At 36.4% G+C, this 12,582-nt stretch overlaps 1 protein-coding gene across 3 annotated transcripts in view; it reads right to left on the minus strand.

Annotated features, from left to right (window-relative positions):
- ITGA1 (integrin subunit alpha 1) overlaps positions 1-12,582 on the minus strand; it is a 75,198-nt gene that overhangs the window by 16,699 nt on the left and 45,917 nt on the right. For all 3 annotated transcript variants that reach the window (XM_074855813.1, XM_074855812.1, XM_074855811.1), the window contains 11 exons: positions 11,000-11,073; positions 9,064-9,208; positions 7,733-7,875; positions 6,259-6,402; positions 4,685-4,939; positions 4,124-4,254; positions 2,521-2,684; positions 2,194-2,330; positions 1,107-1,217; positions 461-546; positions 122-257 (listed from right to left, as the gene is read on the minus strand). In XM_074855813.1, the coding sequence (XP_074711914.1) occupies positions 122-257; positions 461-546; positions 1,107-1,217; positions 2,194-2,330; positions 2,521-2,684; positions 4,124-4,254; positions 4,685-4,939; positions 6,259-6,402; positions 7,733-7,875; positions 9,064-9,208; positions 11,000-11,073 (1,526 nt within the window). The remainder of the gene's footprint in view (positions 1-121; positions 258-460; positions 547-1,106; positions 1,218-2,193; positions 2,331-2,520; positions 2,685-4,123; positions 4,255-4,684; positions 4,940-6,258; positions 6,403-7,732; positions 7,876-9,063; positions 9,209-10,999; positions 11,074-12,582) is intronic.

Below are 12,582 nucleotides of genomic sequence, written 5' to 3' on the forward strand. Positions count from 1 at the left end.
GAATCTCTTCCAATCAACTGAAATGATGCCAGAGCAGTGAAATTCAGGCTTAATAAAAAGGCTTTCTCAGATCTCTAGCAATATAGATTATGACAAATGTGATAATATGAAAAATTCCTACCTCAATGCCAGCAAAAATAATATTTGGAGAATACTGAACCAAAACTCTGGTATTATAAGCACTGTCTTTTTTGTTCTTCACAGAGAGCTGGATGGTGAACTTATCATTGCGTGACTTTACAACAAATGGAGAAGAGCTGTAAAATAAGGTAAGAATGTTGGACACCTTAACTTTTGAATCTGTTTTTAACACAAAGAGGAACTTCTTTCAGTGTCCAGACTATATTTTTTCTGATTTGGAAATTATGCCACATCATTATCTTATTAGACTACAGAATTTACAATTTACATATAAATTTTGCACAGATATCAAGTGATACAATAAACCCAGTGTAGTTACCTGTCTCCAGCTATGCTTGCTTTTACATTCAGAACAAGATCTGAAATGCATTTATTTTTGGCTCCACAATCTTTTGTGAAAGGAATCTGCAACAATAGTATTTTTATTCTCAATTTTATTACATTTATTATTAAAATTAAATATTTGCATTTTAAATCATTATCTAATTTTATATAAGGTCTTCTGTTTGACAATCAGAGAAGTCTTCCCTAATATTAGTAAGTTAAACATGCCAATATCCTGTAAAATGCACAGGTGAAACATAAGCTTTTTACTCATTCCCTTCTAAGTGATTCATCTAGATTAGAAAAAGAGGCAATAGTAGAAGTATGAATGATGCCAAGCACCATCACAGTAAACAACTAACATTCCTCTGCTCTATCTACATAAAAAATTACAATAAAATTGCTTGTACTCTCTTCTATCTTCATTTAACTCGGGACAGCTTTAAAACCCCAGCCTGGTTCCCAAGCACACTGAATCAAGCTTTTCACTCCCAAAGACTCATTTAGAGGAAACACCTTCTGGACAGGCTCAGCGAACCTGCCTCTTTAGCCAATTTGTGGACAATACTTTCAGCTCTTGTGTGGGCTATGAATTTCACCTTAAATACATTGGTTATTAATTCAGAATCTGGCTGACTTACATATTCAGATACTGCATTTGGCAGGTTACTGTCAAGAACAGGTCCACTCTCTGGATCAGAAAAATTGAACTCCAGCAAAACCTTTACAGAGTCCTGAAAGTCAGGCTTATCCTAGAACATAAAGAAGACAAAATTGCTCTTATGGACATTCACTTTAATATCTGAGGAGGTTAAAAAAATCCAAACAATAATGAAGTAAAATATTTTTCAGTCACACTGTCACCATCCTTGCTAGAGAAGCATTTCAATGCTTGCAATTGATGATAAAGCATTTAGCGTGCAAGCCAGTCCTTATAAATATCTACTAATGTTTTTGTGTATCTCATCTCATCATAAAAATGTCATGTAGCCTGAACATATCCAACACAATTTCATTTAAGACTGTCTCAGAACAGTCAACTCATACGCTTTTCTCTTTTAGTTGTTCTTAAAGGAACAGTAAGACAAACAGCAGTGTCACTTAGTGTGAAGTCAAACTGAGGCCTGCTGTTAGGAGATGTATTGCATATTCAAGCAAATTCAAGCATTTATGATTAGTTTTGAATTATGAAACAACTCTGAAGTCACTAAGCAATTTAAATGTGAGTAGCTTATAATATACATCTCCATTCACTCTGCACATTAGTTAAAATCTGGACAATTTCATACTCAACAGTTGTTAACTGCATTTCTGGTTTGCAGTGAATAAGTATTCTCTATCCCAAACCTAATTTCTGAGGGTTTTTACTACATTTTAGTAGGAGGAATTGCACCAATATGCAAACTACACTTCCAGCTCACATGCCCCTGCTGAGTTTTCAATGCCCCTAAACTAATAACCATAATAGCTGTTTGGTTCTACTGTGTGTTATGCTCTTAAGACAGACACAAACAAAGAGACAAAGATAAACAGACTGTACATAAAAGTAAATAGTTTATATCTATATACATAGACAAATATATAAATTCTAAGTAGCAAGCAAATTTTATGTACACTTCTTAAGATTAATTCTGGATGCAGATTTTGTTATTTAATTTACAATTAATGGAATACATTTGGGTTATTATAATGTTAATATGAGAAAAACACTTTAAATGATTTACTTGCCAACATGTAGAAGTTATGTTTAATACATTCTGATGCTTTGACAGTTATATTTTTTTGCATTTTCCTCTCATGGCTTTCTGTGAACAAGCTTCGAGGTATTTGTCTTTGTGAGTCAAGAGTAATCCAATACTGCAGACCTGCAAAGGAAGTTGAGATCAATATTATGAACCAATTTGTCTCTACACATTCTTTTTTCCCAGGGTATCTTAAATGCACTCTGAATAGTGAATTTAGAAGAGTTGCATTCCATTTTTGGAGAAATAAATGAATGCAAGCATAGCAGTTTTACAGTGTAAAGATTCCATAGCTTAGTGCTTATCTACTTACTGGATTCAAATGTATCTTCCTTCGACTTTAGTCTGGTCTTAAAACAAATAGTAGCATTTATGCATATTGTTTTTCTTTTATTTATCTGACAATTTTGTTGTTGGATATTGATGCTTTTGGGTGTGAATTGCATGGAAACATTTACTTCAGCCACATCACGAGACCTTAACAAAAACACAAAGAGAGAAGTGCCTTGAAAATAATTGCAGCAACTTTTTTTAACTTAAGAATGAACTTAGAAAATATGCAACATTCAACATTAAAATACACGTATGTGATGGTCTAGACAAGTAATTTATACACTCTATACATAGTACCAGTAAACAACAAATGACAGAGAAAATGGTCACAAGATCTCTCCACAGTGCTGTCCTTGTTTCAGAACAGGTACTGAATGAAATGAAATTATTTTCAAAAGCATTTAAGCAGCTCTATAGAGCCAGTCCCATTTTAAAAGAGACAGAAGTCCCAGATCCATCCTCGAGGGTATCCACAGATGAACATATCATTATACACAAGCTAGAGGGCAGCATACCATCTTTTAGGCTGTGGGTAGTTAACAGGCTGAGATTCACTACCAATTTGCTTGAACTCCCCTTCACCCTTGTCCCTGTAACTCATTCCTGCTTCTCCCTTTGCTCTGGCTCTGTTCCCTTCTGGCCTCAAGATGGAGTATGTCAGTGTACCAAACTAGCAGAACATTTAGCTGGCAAAATACCTTTCTTCAGATCTGTGATCTAAACAATGCAGCGAAGGGGCATCTCATTGTGTTCATACACTGAGCTTTGGGGAAGACAAACTACCAGATGAAGGTGAGGAGCAGTTTACCTGAGGGAGGAGGATGGTAGCAAGACCTGACAAACCTGATCACCTAGCAGGTGAGTTAGGTGGAACAGCAGGAGAGGGAAAGCAAGGAGCTGGCTTAGCAGTTGCCTTACCAGAGAGAGAGAAATAGTTTTAGTTGTGCTTTAGAAATGAGGGATTACGTTACCTTATTTATTTCTTTACTGATTTGTCTCCCTTAAAAATATATTCCTCATTATGCATCTGAATCATGGTTTTTTGTAAAGAAAATTAATTCACTGTAAACCAGAAAGTTTAGTCAAATTTTTCAAAGATTTTCTGTGGGGATGCAAACTAGAGTTTTCTTATCAGGAAGCCAAATGTGTTTTCTTAGAGACTCCTTTACATTTGAACTTGTCCTTGACATTGTTAATAAGATAATATGCAATAGAGTGTGAAAAAGAGAACCCTTAGGGTTTTTCTCTGTTTCTTAGTGCCGCAAGCGGAATCTATTTTGGTATCTATTTTGATCTTAATGCCACAAGTGGTTTCTATTTTGAATATAGTGTAGGAGGACAAGGCCTTCATACTAGGCGAACAAGGCTTCTAAAACATTCCTATATTTATTACTGCTATCTATTAAGTTTTAATCTTGTTCCTCCAGAGAGACATGAAAATATGAAGATTCACAGCCAGTGTCAAAGCATGAGATGAAACCAGTATCCTCACAACAGTCCAAACAGTAGTGCATGCAAGTTACATCAGTAGCCCAAGACAAATGGTTATTTTCTGGCCTGACAGCTGCTGCGGGTATCCATACCAGAAGAGGGCAGCCCCACCAAGGCCTCCAATGGTGACATCAATCAGCCCGTCGTCGTTCAAATCCATTTCCCCATGCACAGACTGGCCAAAAAATTTCACTTTTTCCCCATCTCCACCTGATGCAATACGCTGTTAAAAGCATTAAGAGGTTTATGCAGTCCGTGTTGAAGGATTTTATAAGAACATTCAAGACACATTTGTTGGCAGTTAGATGGCTTTTAGACTTTAAATATATTAAATTTCATTACAATACTCCTAAAATGGTTACCATGGTGATGAACACACTATAGATTTTCAGAATTGCAAAATATCTACTTTTTTTGCTGTAGAGAACATTTTAGAAGGCTTCTAATAAAAACACGCAAATATACTTTCTAACAATACTAGAGTCAAATTCAGTTAAATCAAAATGAGTTTAAAAGTACAGAGCATTTTAAAAAACAACCTGTAATGACAGGTCAAGCCACGGTTTGATACTATGTTGGGAAGACATGTGAAAACAGGACTTGTGCTACATACACTCACAGCAGCTGTCAATCTGTAAAGTTTGACTTCATACCTGTGAATATTTTTTACTGATTGTGTTGCCATGGCCGTGATAAATATAAACAGCTCCCCGATGATCATCCTCTAAGGGAGAACCTATTACAATATCATTATATCCATCAAGGTTGAGATCCTTCACGGCAGCAATCGCAGTCCCAAAGCGTGCACCGCAAGGCTCATTCTTAAGGACTTTGCAGGTGTCCTGTTTTAATGGCGAACAGCATGTTTGCTTTACAGGTTCAAGACTCATCTGATATTCAAACTTTGTCTGTGAAAGAACAGATTTAGAATTTGTGGATTTCCATCAACATTTTAGCAATGCAGGCTTTTAAGAGTTCCTGTCCAGAAGACAAACTGATTAATTAAATGAAACAATTACATCATATTCCTAGTGACTGAGTGCACTGTAGAAACTGTGGTTCTGTAACTGTGATTCAAATGTTCTTTCTGAGCAGCGAGTGGGAAAGACGTTCTTGCTCCCTCTCTTTCTGCATCTAGATGCTTCTGCATATTTCTTGAAGTTAGAGGTTCACAGGAAAACATAGTATCATAACAATATTTGGATGTTATTGTAAGTAAACACTTGATTCTTAAGATAGCGTAGAGTTCTTGTAAAGGCATTCTCTTAATCTGAAAAGTAAATCAAGTTTTTGATGAAACACAGAAGACAATACTGTTATTCCAGAACAAAAGACAGCATTTCTCTTATATGGACTGAATCCTGTCCTCAATAGACACATACTCCGTGGTCTAACATATATATTCTTCTGGTCCGGTGTACAAAACCACACATGCAGCATGGTATGTAACCAAACTTTCCAAGAGATTGGTCCCATGAGTTTCATGCTAGAGATTAGTAGCAGCCAGCAGTTGCTGTATCTCCTTTATGTGGAGATGGAAAAAAGTAAGCACAGGAAAAACAAATTTCAAACCCTAACATTACTGGAGAACATAGAATTCTTGTTTTCTTGCCAACCCTATCCACCAGCAATTTGTTGTTAGCAACATGCATGTAGAAACTGGAAGAGTTCCTTGTCAAACAGATCCAGGCTCTTCAGGTCCTTTTCTTGCAATAGTATTTTAGGAGACCATCATTGCTAGGCCATATTTTGGTAATGATTACCAAATTACCATAATTACCATATTTTGGTAATCATTTGTTATAATGATACACAATGGTACTGGACTAAAAGAAGAAAAAAAGAAGAAAAAGTATGCATAGACATTGCAAGGAGAGGTGTAGCTGCTATATTCCTCAAACTAGTTGTGACATGTTTAAAAGCTGGATGAGCCCTACTGTTCCCTAATTTGTGAAAGCAAAAAGAAAATGTGATAGAAAATTAATTCTATAAATTTGCATGTATGCCATATTGCAGCTTACAGGATATACTCCTTATCTATATAACACACTCTGTTAGAAAAAAAAAGGTGAGAAAAAAAGATTTTGAGAATAAAGTTTTCAAAAATAATCTGTTATACTCTCAACAGTTCATTTTTCTCAGCTCAAATTACCATATTTCTTTAAAATAAGGATATGAAGACAGTAAGGAGCATGTTTTGTTTCTGATCAATAAACGTCATCCTTACCTTGTTCAGACCATAAACATATACTTTCCCTTGCTCCTCTTTCTCAGTTCCCATATACATAGGAGCTCCAACAAGAAGAAGGTCTGTAAGTGAGTCCCTATTGATGTCAACTGTGGTAATCACACCCCCAAAGTATGACCCAATCTGCAGGAAAATATAAGGTATAAATCAGAGACAGAGTCAGCAACATCATGCAACATATCCTATTCAGAGATCCATTTTACAATTGCTTACAACAATGCCAAATGTTGACCATTAGGCAGAAATTTTCTTTGCTACCTAGATCTTTTTGATCTGTTTGCCTTTGAAGCTTGTCTTCTGTTTTGGGGTTTGTTGTAATTTTTTTTCTAATTTAAGAATGGTCCGTTCAATTTTTGACTCTTCTGAGTTTGCAAAGTTACAAATGGTGCCTTCTACCTGCTAAAGGGATTAGGACCTCTTAAGACAACATTTGAATAGCAGTGTCTTGGGGAAGTTAGTTTTCTTTTCAGTCTTGACAATAATACATAGAAAGAGCAAAATCAATGGTCTTAGGCTTGCCAGGGGTAAAGGTTCAATGGTGGACAAAAGCTCTGAGACAACACAGTGCAGGCAGTCTCCAAAATTTCAAGTTGCCACTAAACGCAGAGGAACAAGATCTACACAAAGAGCTAGATACATTCATAGACTAGGTACAAAGGTGTGTGATTTATTTGATACTTCACAGCTAAACTAGACACCCTGCATTTCTTTTACACTCAACATGACAAGCAGTCTCTTCTAGTGCAAGATGCATCTCATCTCACAGAAGATGCTTCAAGTAGGTCCTATCCCTCAAACCTTAAAAATGCCTACTTTCCTTCATTGACTTTAAAAGAATTGATTGATTAGTTGAGTTGCAGACATCAGCTATAGGTGAAAATGAGGTAACCAGAATTCTCCTGAAAGAAGCTTGTACTGCAGCCTGGGGAGACCCGAGCAGACAGGTCTTTCAACCCTTACGTACCTAATATTATAACACCATCTTTAATTATGTGATTACATGGGGTTTTTTGTTTTGTTTTGGTTTTTTTTTTCCTGCAGGAACAGCTCTCAGTGAGCTGCTACTCAATATAACAAGCAGCTATTCAATACTTCATGCTATTCCAGATGATGCTCTCACACAGAAACCTGCTTGTTGCACCCATTTCCTTCCAGTGACATACCCCTTCCACTCAGCAGACACAGATAATGGCAACTACACAGACGACTACAACCACTTTGACACTGGTGAAGGTTTAACCCTCAAAGAGAAAATTTCCAAGGGTCCCTGACTACTGTAGAGTCCACTTTCCATTACTGACTATATCAGAGCATTTACCTAACCTTTCCTTCTGATCTTGCTTACAACTTCCAGTTTTGTTTGCTCTTCTGATGCAGAGTTCTCATTTGAAATCATTATTTCTATTCCTCATGCCATATTCCTCTCGTACGTTAATCACGAATGCATACTTACTTGTTCTCCATTTAACCTCTGAAGCACTTGTACTTCTTTTCCTTCCATTTTATAAATGATAACTTGGCCAGTGTGATTGTATCGTGGCTGTCCTGCTATGTACAGTACACTTCCAGGTGTCAATGCTGAATTCACAGTATATCCTAGGAACCAGAAAAGTCAAGATGCAGTACAGACAGAATGTATCAGAAATACTTGATGTGATTCAGAGCCTTTTTAAGGCTTATTCTGCAACTAGGTGTTTAGCCCTACTTATGCTACAGAATAACAGCAGAGTTAATTAAAAAGGCTGTATGTGTATTTGCCTGCAGTCTCAGAGTCATGAGCACCACTGTGTTATTAAACCTATTCACAGGCTGGTGAGTCATGTTCACTTCGCCATTCTCACACAGTGTAAGAATATGATGGTACTGATGAAATAACTCATGCATAGCTGATTGAAAAGCTACACTCAAAGAACAATTGTCACTGGCTCACTGTCAAACTTATGGAGTCTTCCAAATGTGATTCTGTGGGCATTTTGAATCTAGCTCTGTTTAATATTAACAACAATTTAATAACTTGGGTGAAGGAAGAGCTATAAAAATTTACAGATGAATCAAAACTGTGGCAGGGTTGCAAGTATTATGGAGGACAGAATCTACGTTTAAAATGACTTTACAAAATTTGAGAATAAAAAAAAAAATGGCTAATGCCATTCTGCAAAGAAGATAAACAGTGCACTTAGGCAAAATAAAAGAAATTATTCCAGTGTTGACTCTTCATCAGTGAAAATGTGTCTTAAATGAGATAACAGAACAAACAGAACCATGAGGTGTAGAAAGACCTAGAGGAGAGAGCAAAGTCACTGATGCTTTTTGGTAGAAAAGGCTGAGAGGAAAACAATAGCCTACCAATATGCAAAGATTATTCTAAAAAAGGTAGTGGTAAACTGTTCTTGTCCATTGACTGACAGAAATCAGCTTAATTTTAAGCAAAGATTTAGACTGAATATTGTATAAAACTGATTAATTATCAAGGCATAGGAAAACCTGATAAGAATACTAGAGGAATCTGTGAAATCTTCTCTGAACAGGTTAGACACCTTTATTAGGGAAAGTCTTGATATACTTAGGCCTGTAAGTACTTTTGGACTAGTTTTCTGATTGTAGAAGTAGTAATTTTTTTTTTTTAAAGACCAAGAAAATCATACAGTGGACATGTTCATACATTATAAATTTTTCCAGGCTCCTAGAATGTAAGATAATATTCTGTAAGATACTCTTTGTGAATGAGATTTGAGCATTCTAGCATTTGTCAAAAAGTGTTATAAGACGGGTTATTTCTCTTACCTAGATAGGCTGCAAGAGGTTCATTTTTTTCGGAAAGGCTGTCATGAAAAGTGTCATTACTTGGCACTGAGGTACCACTGTCCTTCACCATGAGCACTGTGCCATTCCAGTCATATGCTCCAACTGCTCCAAGCATGATCCAATCCTTATGCAAAGAAAAACAAAAAGCCTGTTTCCTATGTGAACAAGCTTTAGATGTTCATTGATCATGATGCCTCACATCTGGGTAATGCTTACTGTATACTTACATACTTAGCCCTGCTTTTCCTATTATAGTATGGCCCCTACAATCACAGTGTGTCTCCCACTTCTTGTTAAAAATGCACCCAACTTAAAAAAAAAAAAAAAAACAACAAAGGTCCATTCAGGAAAAGCAGCAGAATGAAACACAGCTCCTACAACTTCAGCCCACCATTTCAGGCCAAATAGAAAGACAAAAGGGATTTAGCAAAGCTAATCAGAGAATACAACACTTAAATTTCTCTGCTGAATCTGTGGATCTTGTATGTTGTGCAAGGGCCTTTTGTCAGTGAGAAATGGTTTGCTGACCTTTCTTGCCTAAAGACAGACACCAGAGACCCTGAGTCTGTCAATGCACCAAGGGCTGAAGACCCACTTCTGAAGTGAGGTTCTAATGATAGCAGGTCAGTTGTTTGTGAACTTAAGAACACTCTCTACCAAATAGATTATCTTATACATAATCCTTGTGTTCCCTGTCAAGATAATACTTGCTTCTAAGGTACGATACACCATCTGAAGTATCATGTATAATGTAGTGCAATGAGTAAAAATGAACGGAGAGTAGTTCTGCAGTAAAGTATTTATGTTAAATCATACTGAAGATCTTTTATTCTCTTTTTTACTGGTGATATGCTGAGCTGTATAAAAAGCCATGTTGAAGTTTCTCCTATGTATGTTTGTCTTGCATTGCTTGGAGTTTGTTCAGTTCAATTACTCTCCTATTGTGCTCTTTTCCACTGTTACTACTTTTTTGTATCTTTAAAGATTAACTCTTCCCAGTTCTTTTTATCTCATGTTAAATTTTAATTTCATTTGTGTACACCGAGCTGATCATTACAATGGATTTTTTAATTTTTCAAGAATAAATAAAATACATAGGGAGTGATTTTCTGCTAGTACAAATTTCTAGGAATTTCTGCATCCCAGTTTAATAAATACTTACCCCCTGAGTGCTGAGGTATTCAATGTGTTAACAGAACTAAGAATATGTTGTGTTACTAATAATGCAGATCATATCCATAGCAGAAATATCCTTTTTATATATTTTCTGTCTCAATTTCACCAATACAATGCAGTATGAATTTATACATTAATATTTAGAGAGAACAGTTTTAGAGTTCATAGAATCATAGAACAGTTTGGGTTGGAAGAGACCTTAAATATCATCTAGTTCCACCCCCCCTGCCATGGGCAGGGACACCTTCCACTAGACCAGGTTGCTCAAAGCCCCGTCCAACCTGGCCTTGAACACTGCCAGGGAGGGATCAGCCACAGCTTCTCTGGGCAACCTGTGCCAGTGTCTCACCACCCTCATCATAAAAAATTTCTTCCTTATATCCAATCTAAATCTACCCTCTTTCAGTTTAAAACTGTTGCTCCTTGTCCTGTTGCTATAGGCCCTGGTAAAATGTCCTTCTCTGTCTTTCTTAACATATTATAGACTATTCTCCTGATAGCACTATGGGGGCATTAAATTTAGAGTTCATGTAAAGAAGGTACTTTCTTAAGATTCATTGTTTATAATCATTCTTTACATACATTTTACAAAAAAATAACTGGATTATGGGAAACTCCAAAACTTCCAACAGCAAACAGGACTGTACAAAGAATTCTGAAACACTCATTCCAAATTCATGCAATCACCAATGAAAATCTACTTTGTAAAAGAAGTTCTGTCTTCAAATAGTTTGTTTACCTGAGAATAATGAGCACTGAAACCAGCTTGAGACATTTCCATTTCAAATGAGGCTGCCTGCTGGTCTGTTGTTGCTATTAAAGAGAAAAAAGTTTCAAAAATAAAGTAGTTTCAATCTGAAAAAATATCTGAATAGTGTAATGAAAATGCCATATGATACTAAAGAATAGCATAATTAACTAGAATATTCAGTTAATATCATTTGCCATAGATTTTTATAATAATTACAGAAATTAAGGTCTGTGTTAAATGCTACTATTAAGTATGAGAGTTTTCATTTTAAGATTATGTCTCAGAACTTGTCCAACAAATATTTCTGGGCTAAAACTGACTATATTTGACCTCAGGCTGATGGTAAATATGTTTGGAATGTTTGATTAACATGGTTAAGCCATTTTCCACTTCAGCTAAGCGAACAATAAAACACCAGCCATGTAACCCTGGCCATATATTCAAGCAACTAAAAATTTTTAGGCAGCTGGAGGAACTTTAAATGAAAAACACTTGATGTTTGTATGAATCTTTGCAAAAAACAACACAGGAAAATCCCAGCTGTCCAAGATTCATAAGCCTCGGGGAAAGGCTTGGGAACTATAATCCTGCCCAGAAAGTTAGATGAAAATCTTCCTGGTTCTCTTAAGTGTCTTTGAATAAAAAAGGTATCAGGTGATTTAGTACTAGTTTCAGTATCTTGTCACGTAAGTTATATGCTAGTTATTAAACTCTGATGGGCTGCTTTGCTCCCACATACACTTGAAATATCATCAGGGAAGAGAAAGGTCTGCCTCTTCCTCTACTTAAAAGCAATACTCAAGGACTATCTTGCCACTGTAAGCGGCCAAGTAAGGTAACTATATTCTGCATATTGATTTCTCTTTGAGAGCAAGATACTGTAATGGGCAATAGGGGGGAACTATGAAATCTGCTCTGATGCTTGTCCAGGATTTGTTACCACATGAGTGCTGAGGCGAACCTCCAGCTGTGTGAACGAAACTGAGACGTAGCGAACAATGGCTGCATGAATTTCAGGCATCTGGACTATTAAATAATACTGAACTTTTGACACTCAGCAACTAACCCACAGAGGTTGCTCCCTGGGACATGATGTCTTTGCTAATTGTTGGGATTTATAGCCGGTCATAGGAAGGAGACATGATCTCAGACACAAAATGTTTGACACACAAACATAGGCCATCACATTTCACAAGATGTAGTTGCTTTGCTAAGTCTGAAAAAGTCCTTCTTAAGCATAAAATTCTTAAGTTCCACGTTTGCTAATAAACAATATTTTCATGCAGTAAAGGATGCTCCTTAATGAGCTGAGAAAGACAGGAATCTCAGAGTCTGAGGCAGAGGACAATGTCGATACTGTTGGTGTGTGCAGTTCTGAATGTTGCTTAGATAATGGCCCTCAGTCTAACTTTCCATTGAGTTTCAAACTACCAAGCGTCCTACAAAGGATATTTTGTGAAAAAACATTTGTGCCTGTCTACGGGTTGGATAAAACATAAAATTGCTGTTCAAACCCGAAGTCCATGCCATGAGACACAGAGGCATATAAAAAAGATTATGTGTAAAAATCC

This window comes from Strix uralensis, chromosome Z (genome assembly GCF_047716275.1).
Source record: "Strix uralensis isolate ZFMK-TIS-50842 chromosome Z, bStrUra1, whole genome shotgun sequence".
Classification (NCBI taxonomy): domain Eukaryota; kingdom Metazoa; phylum Chordata; class Aves; order Strigiformes; family Strigidae; genus Strix; species Strix uralensis.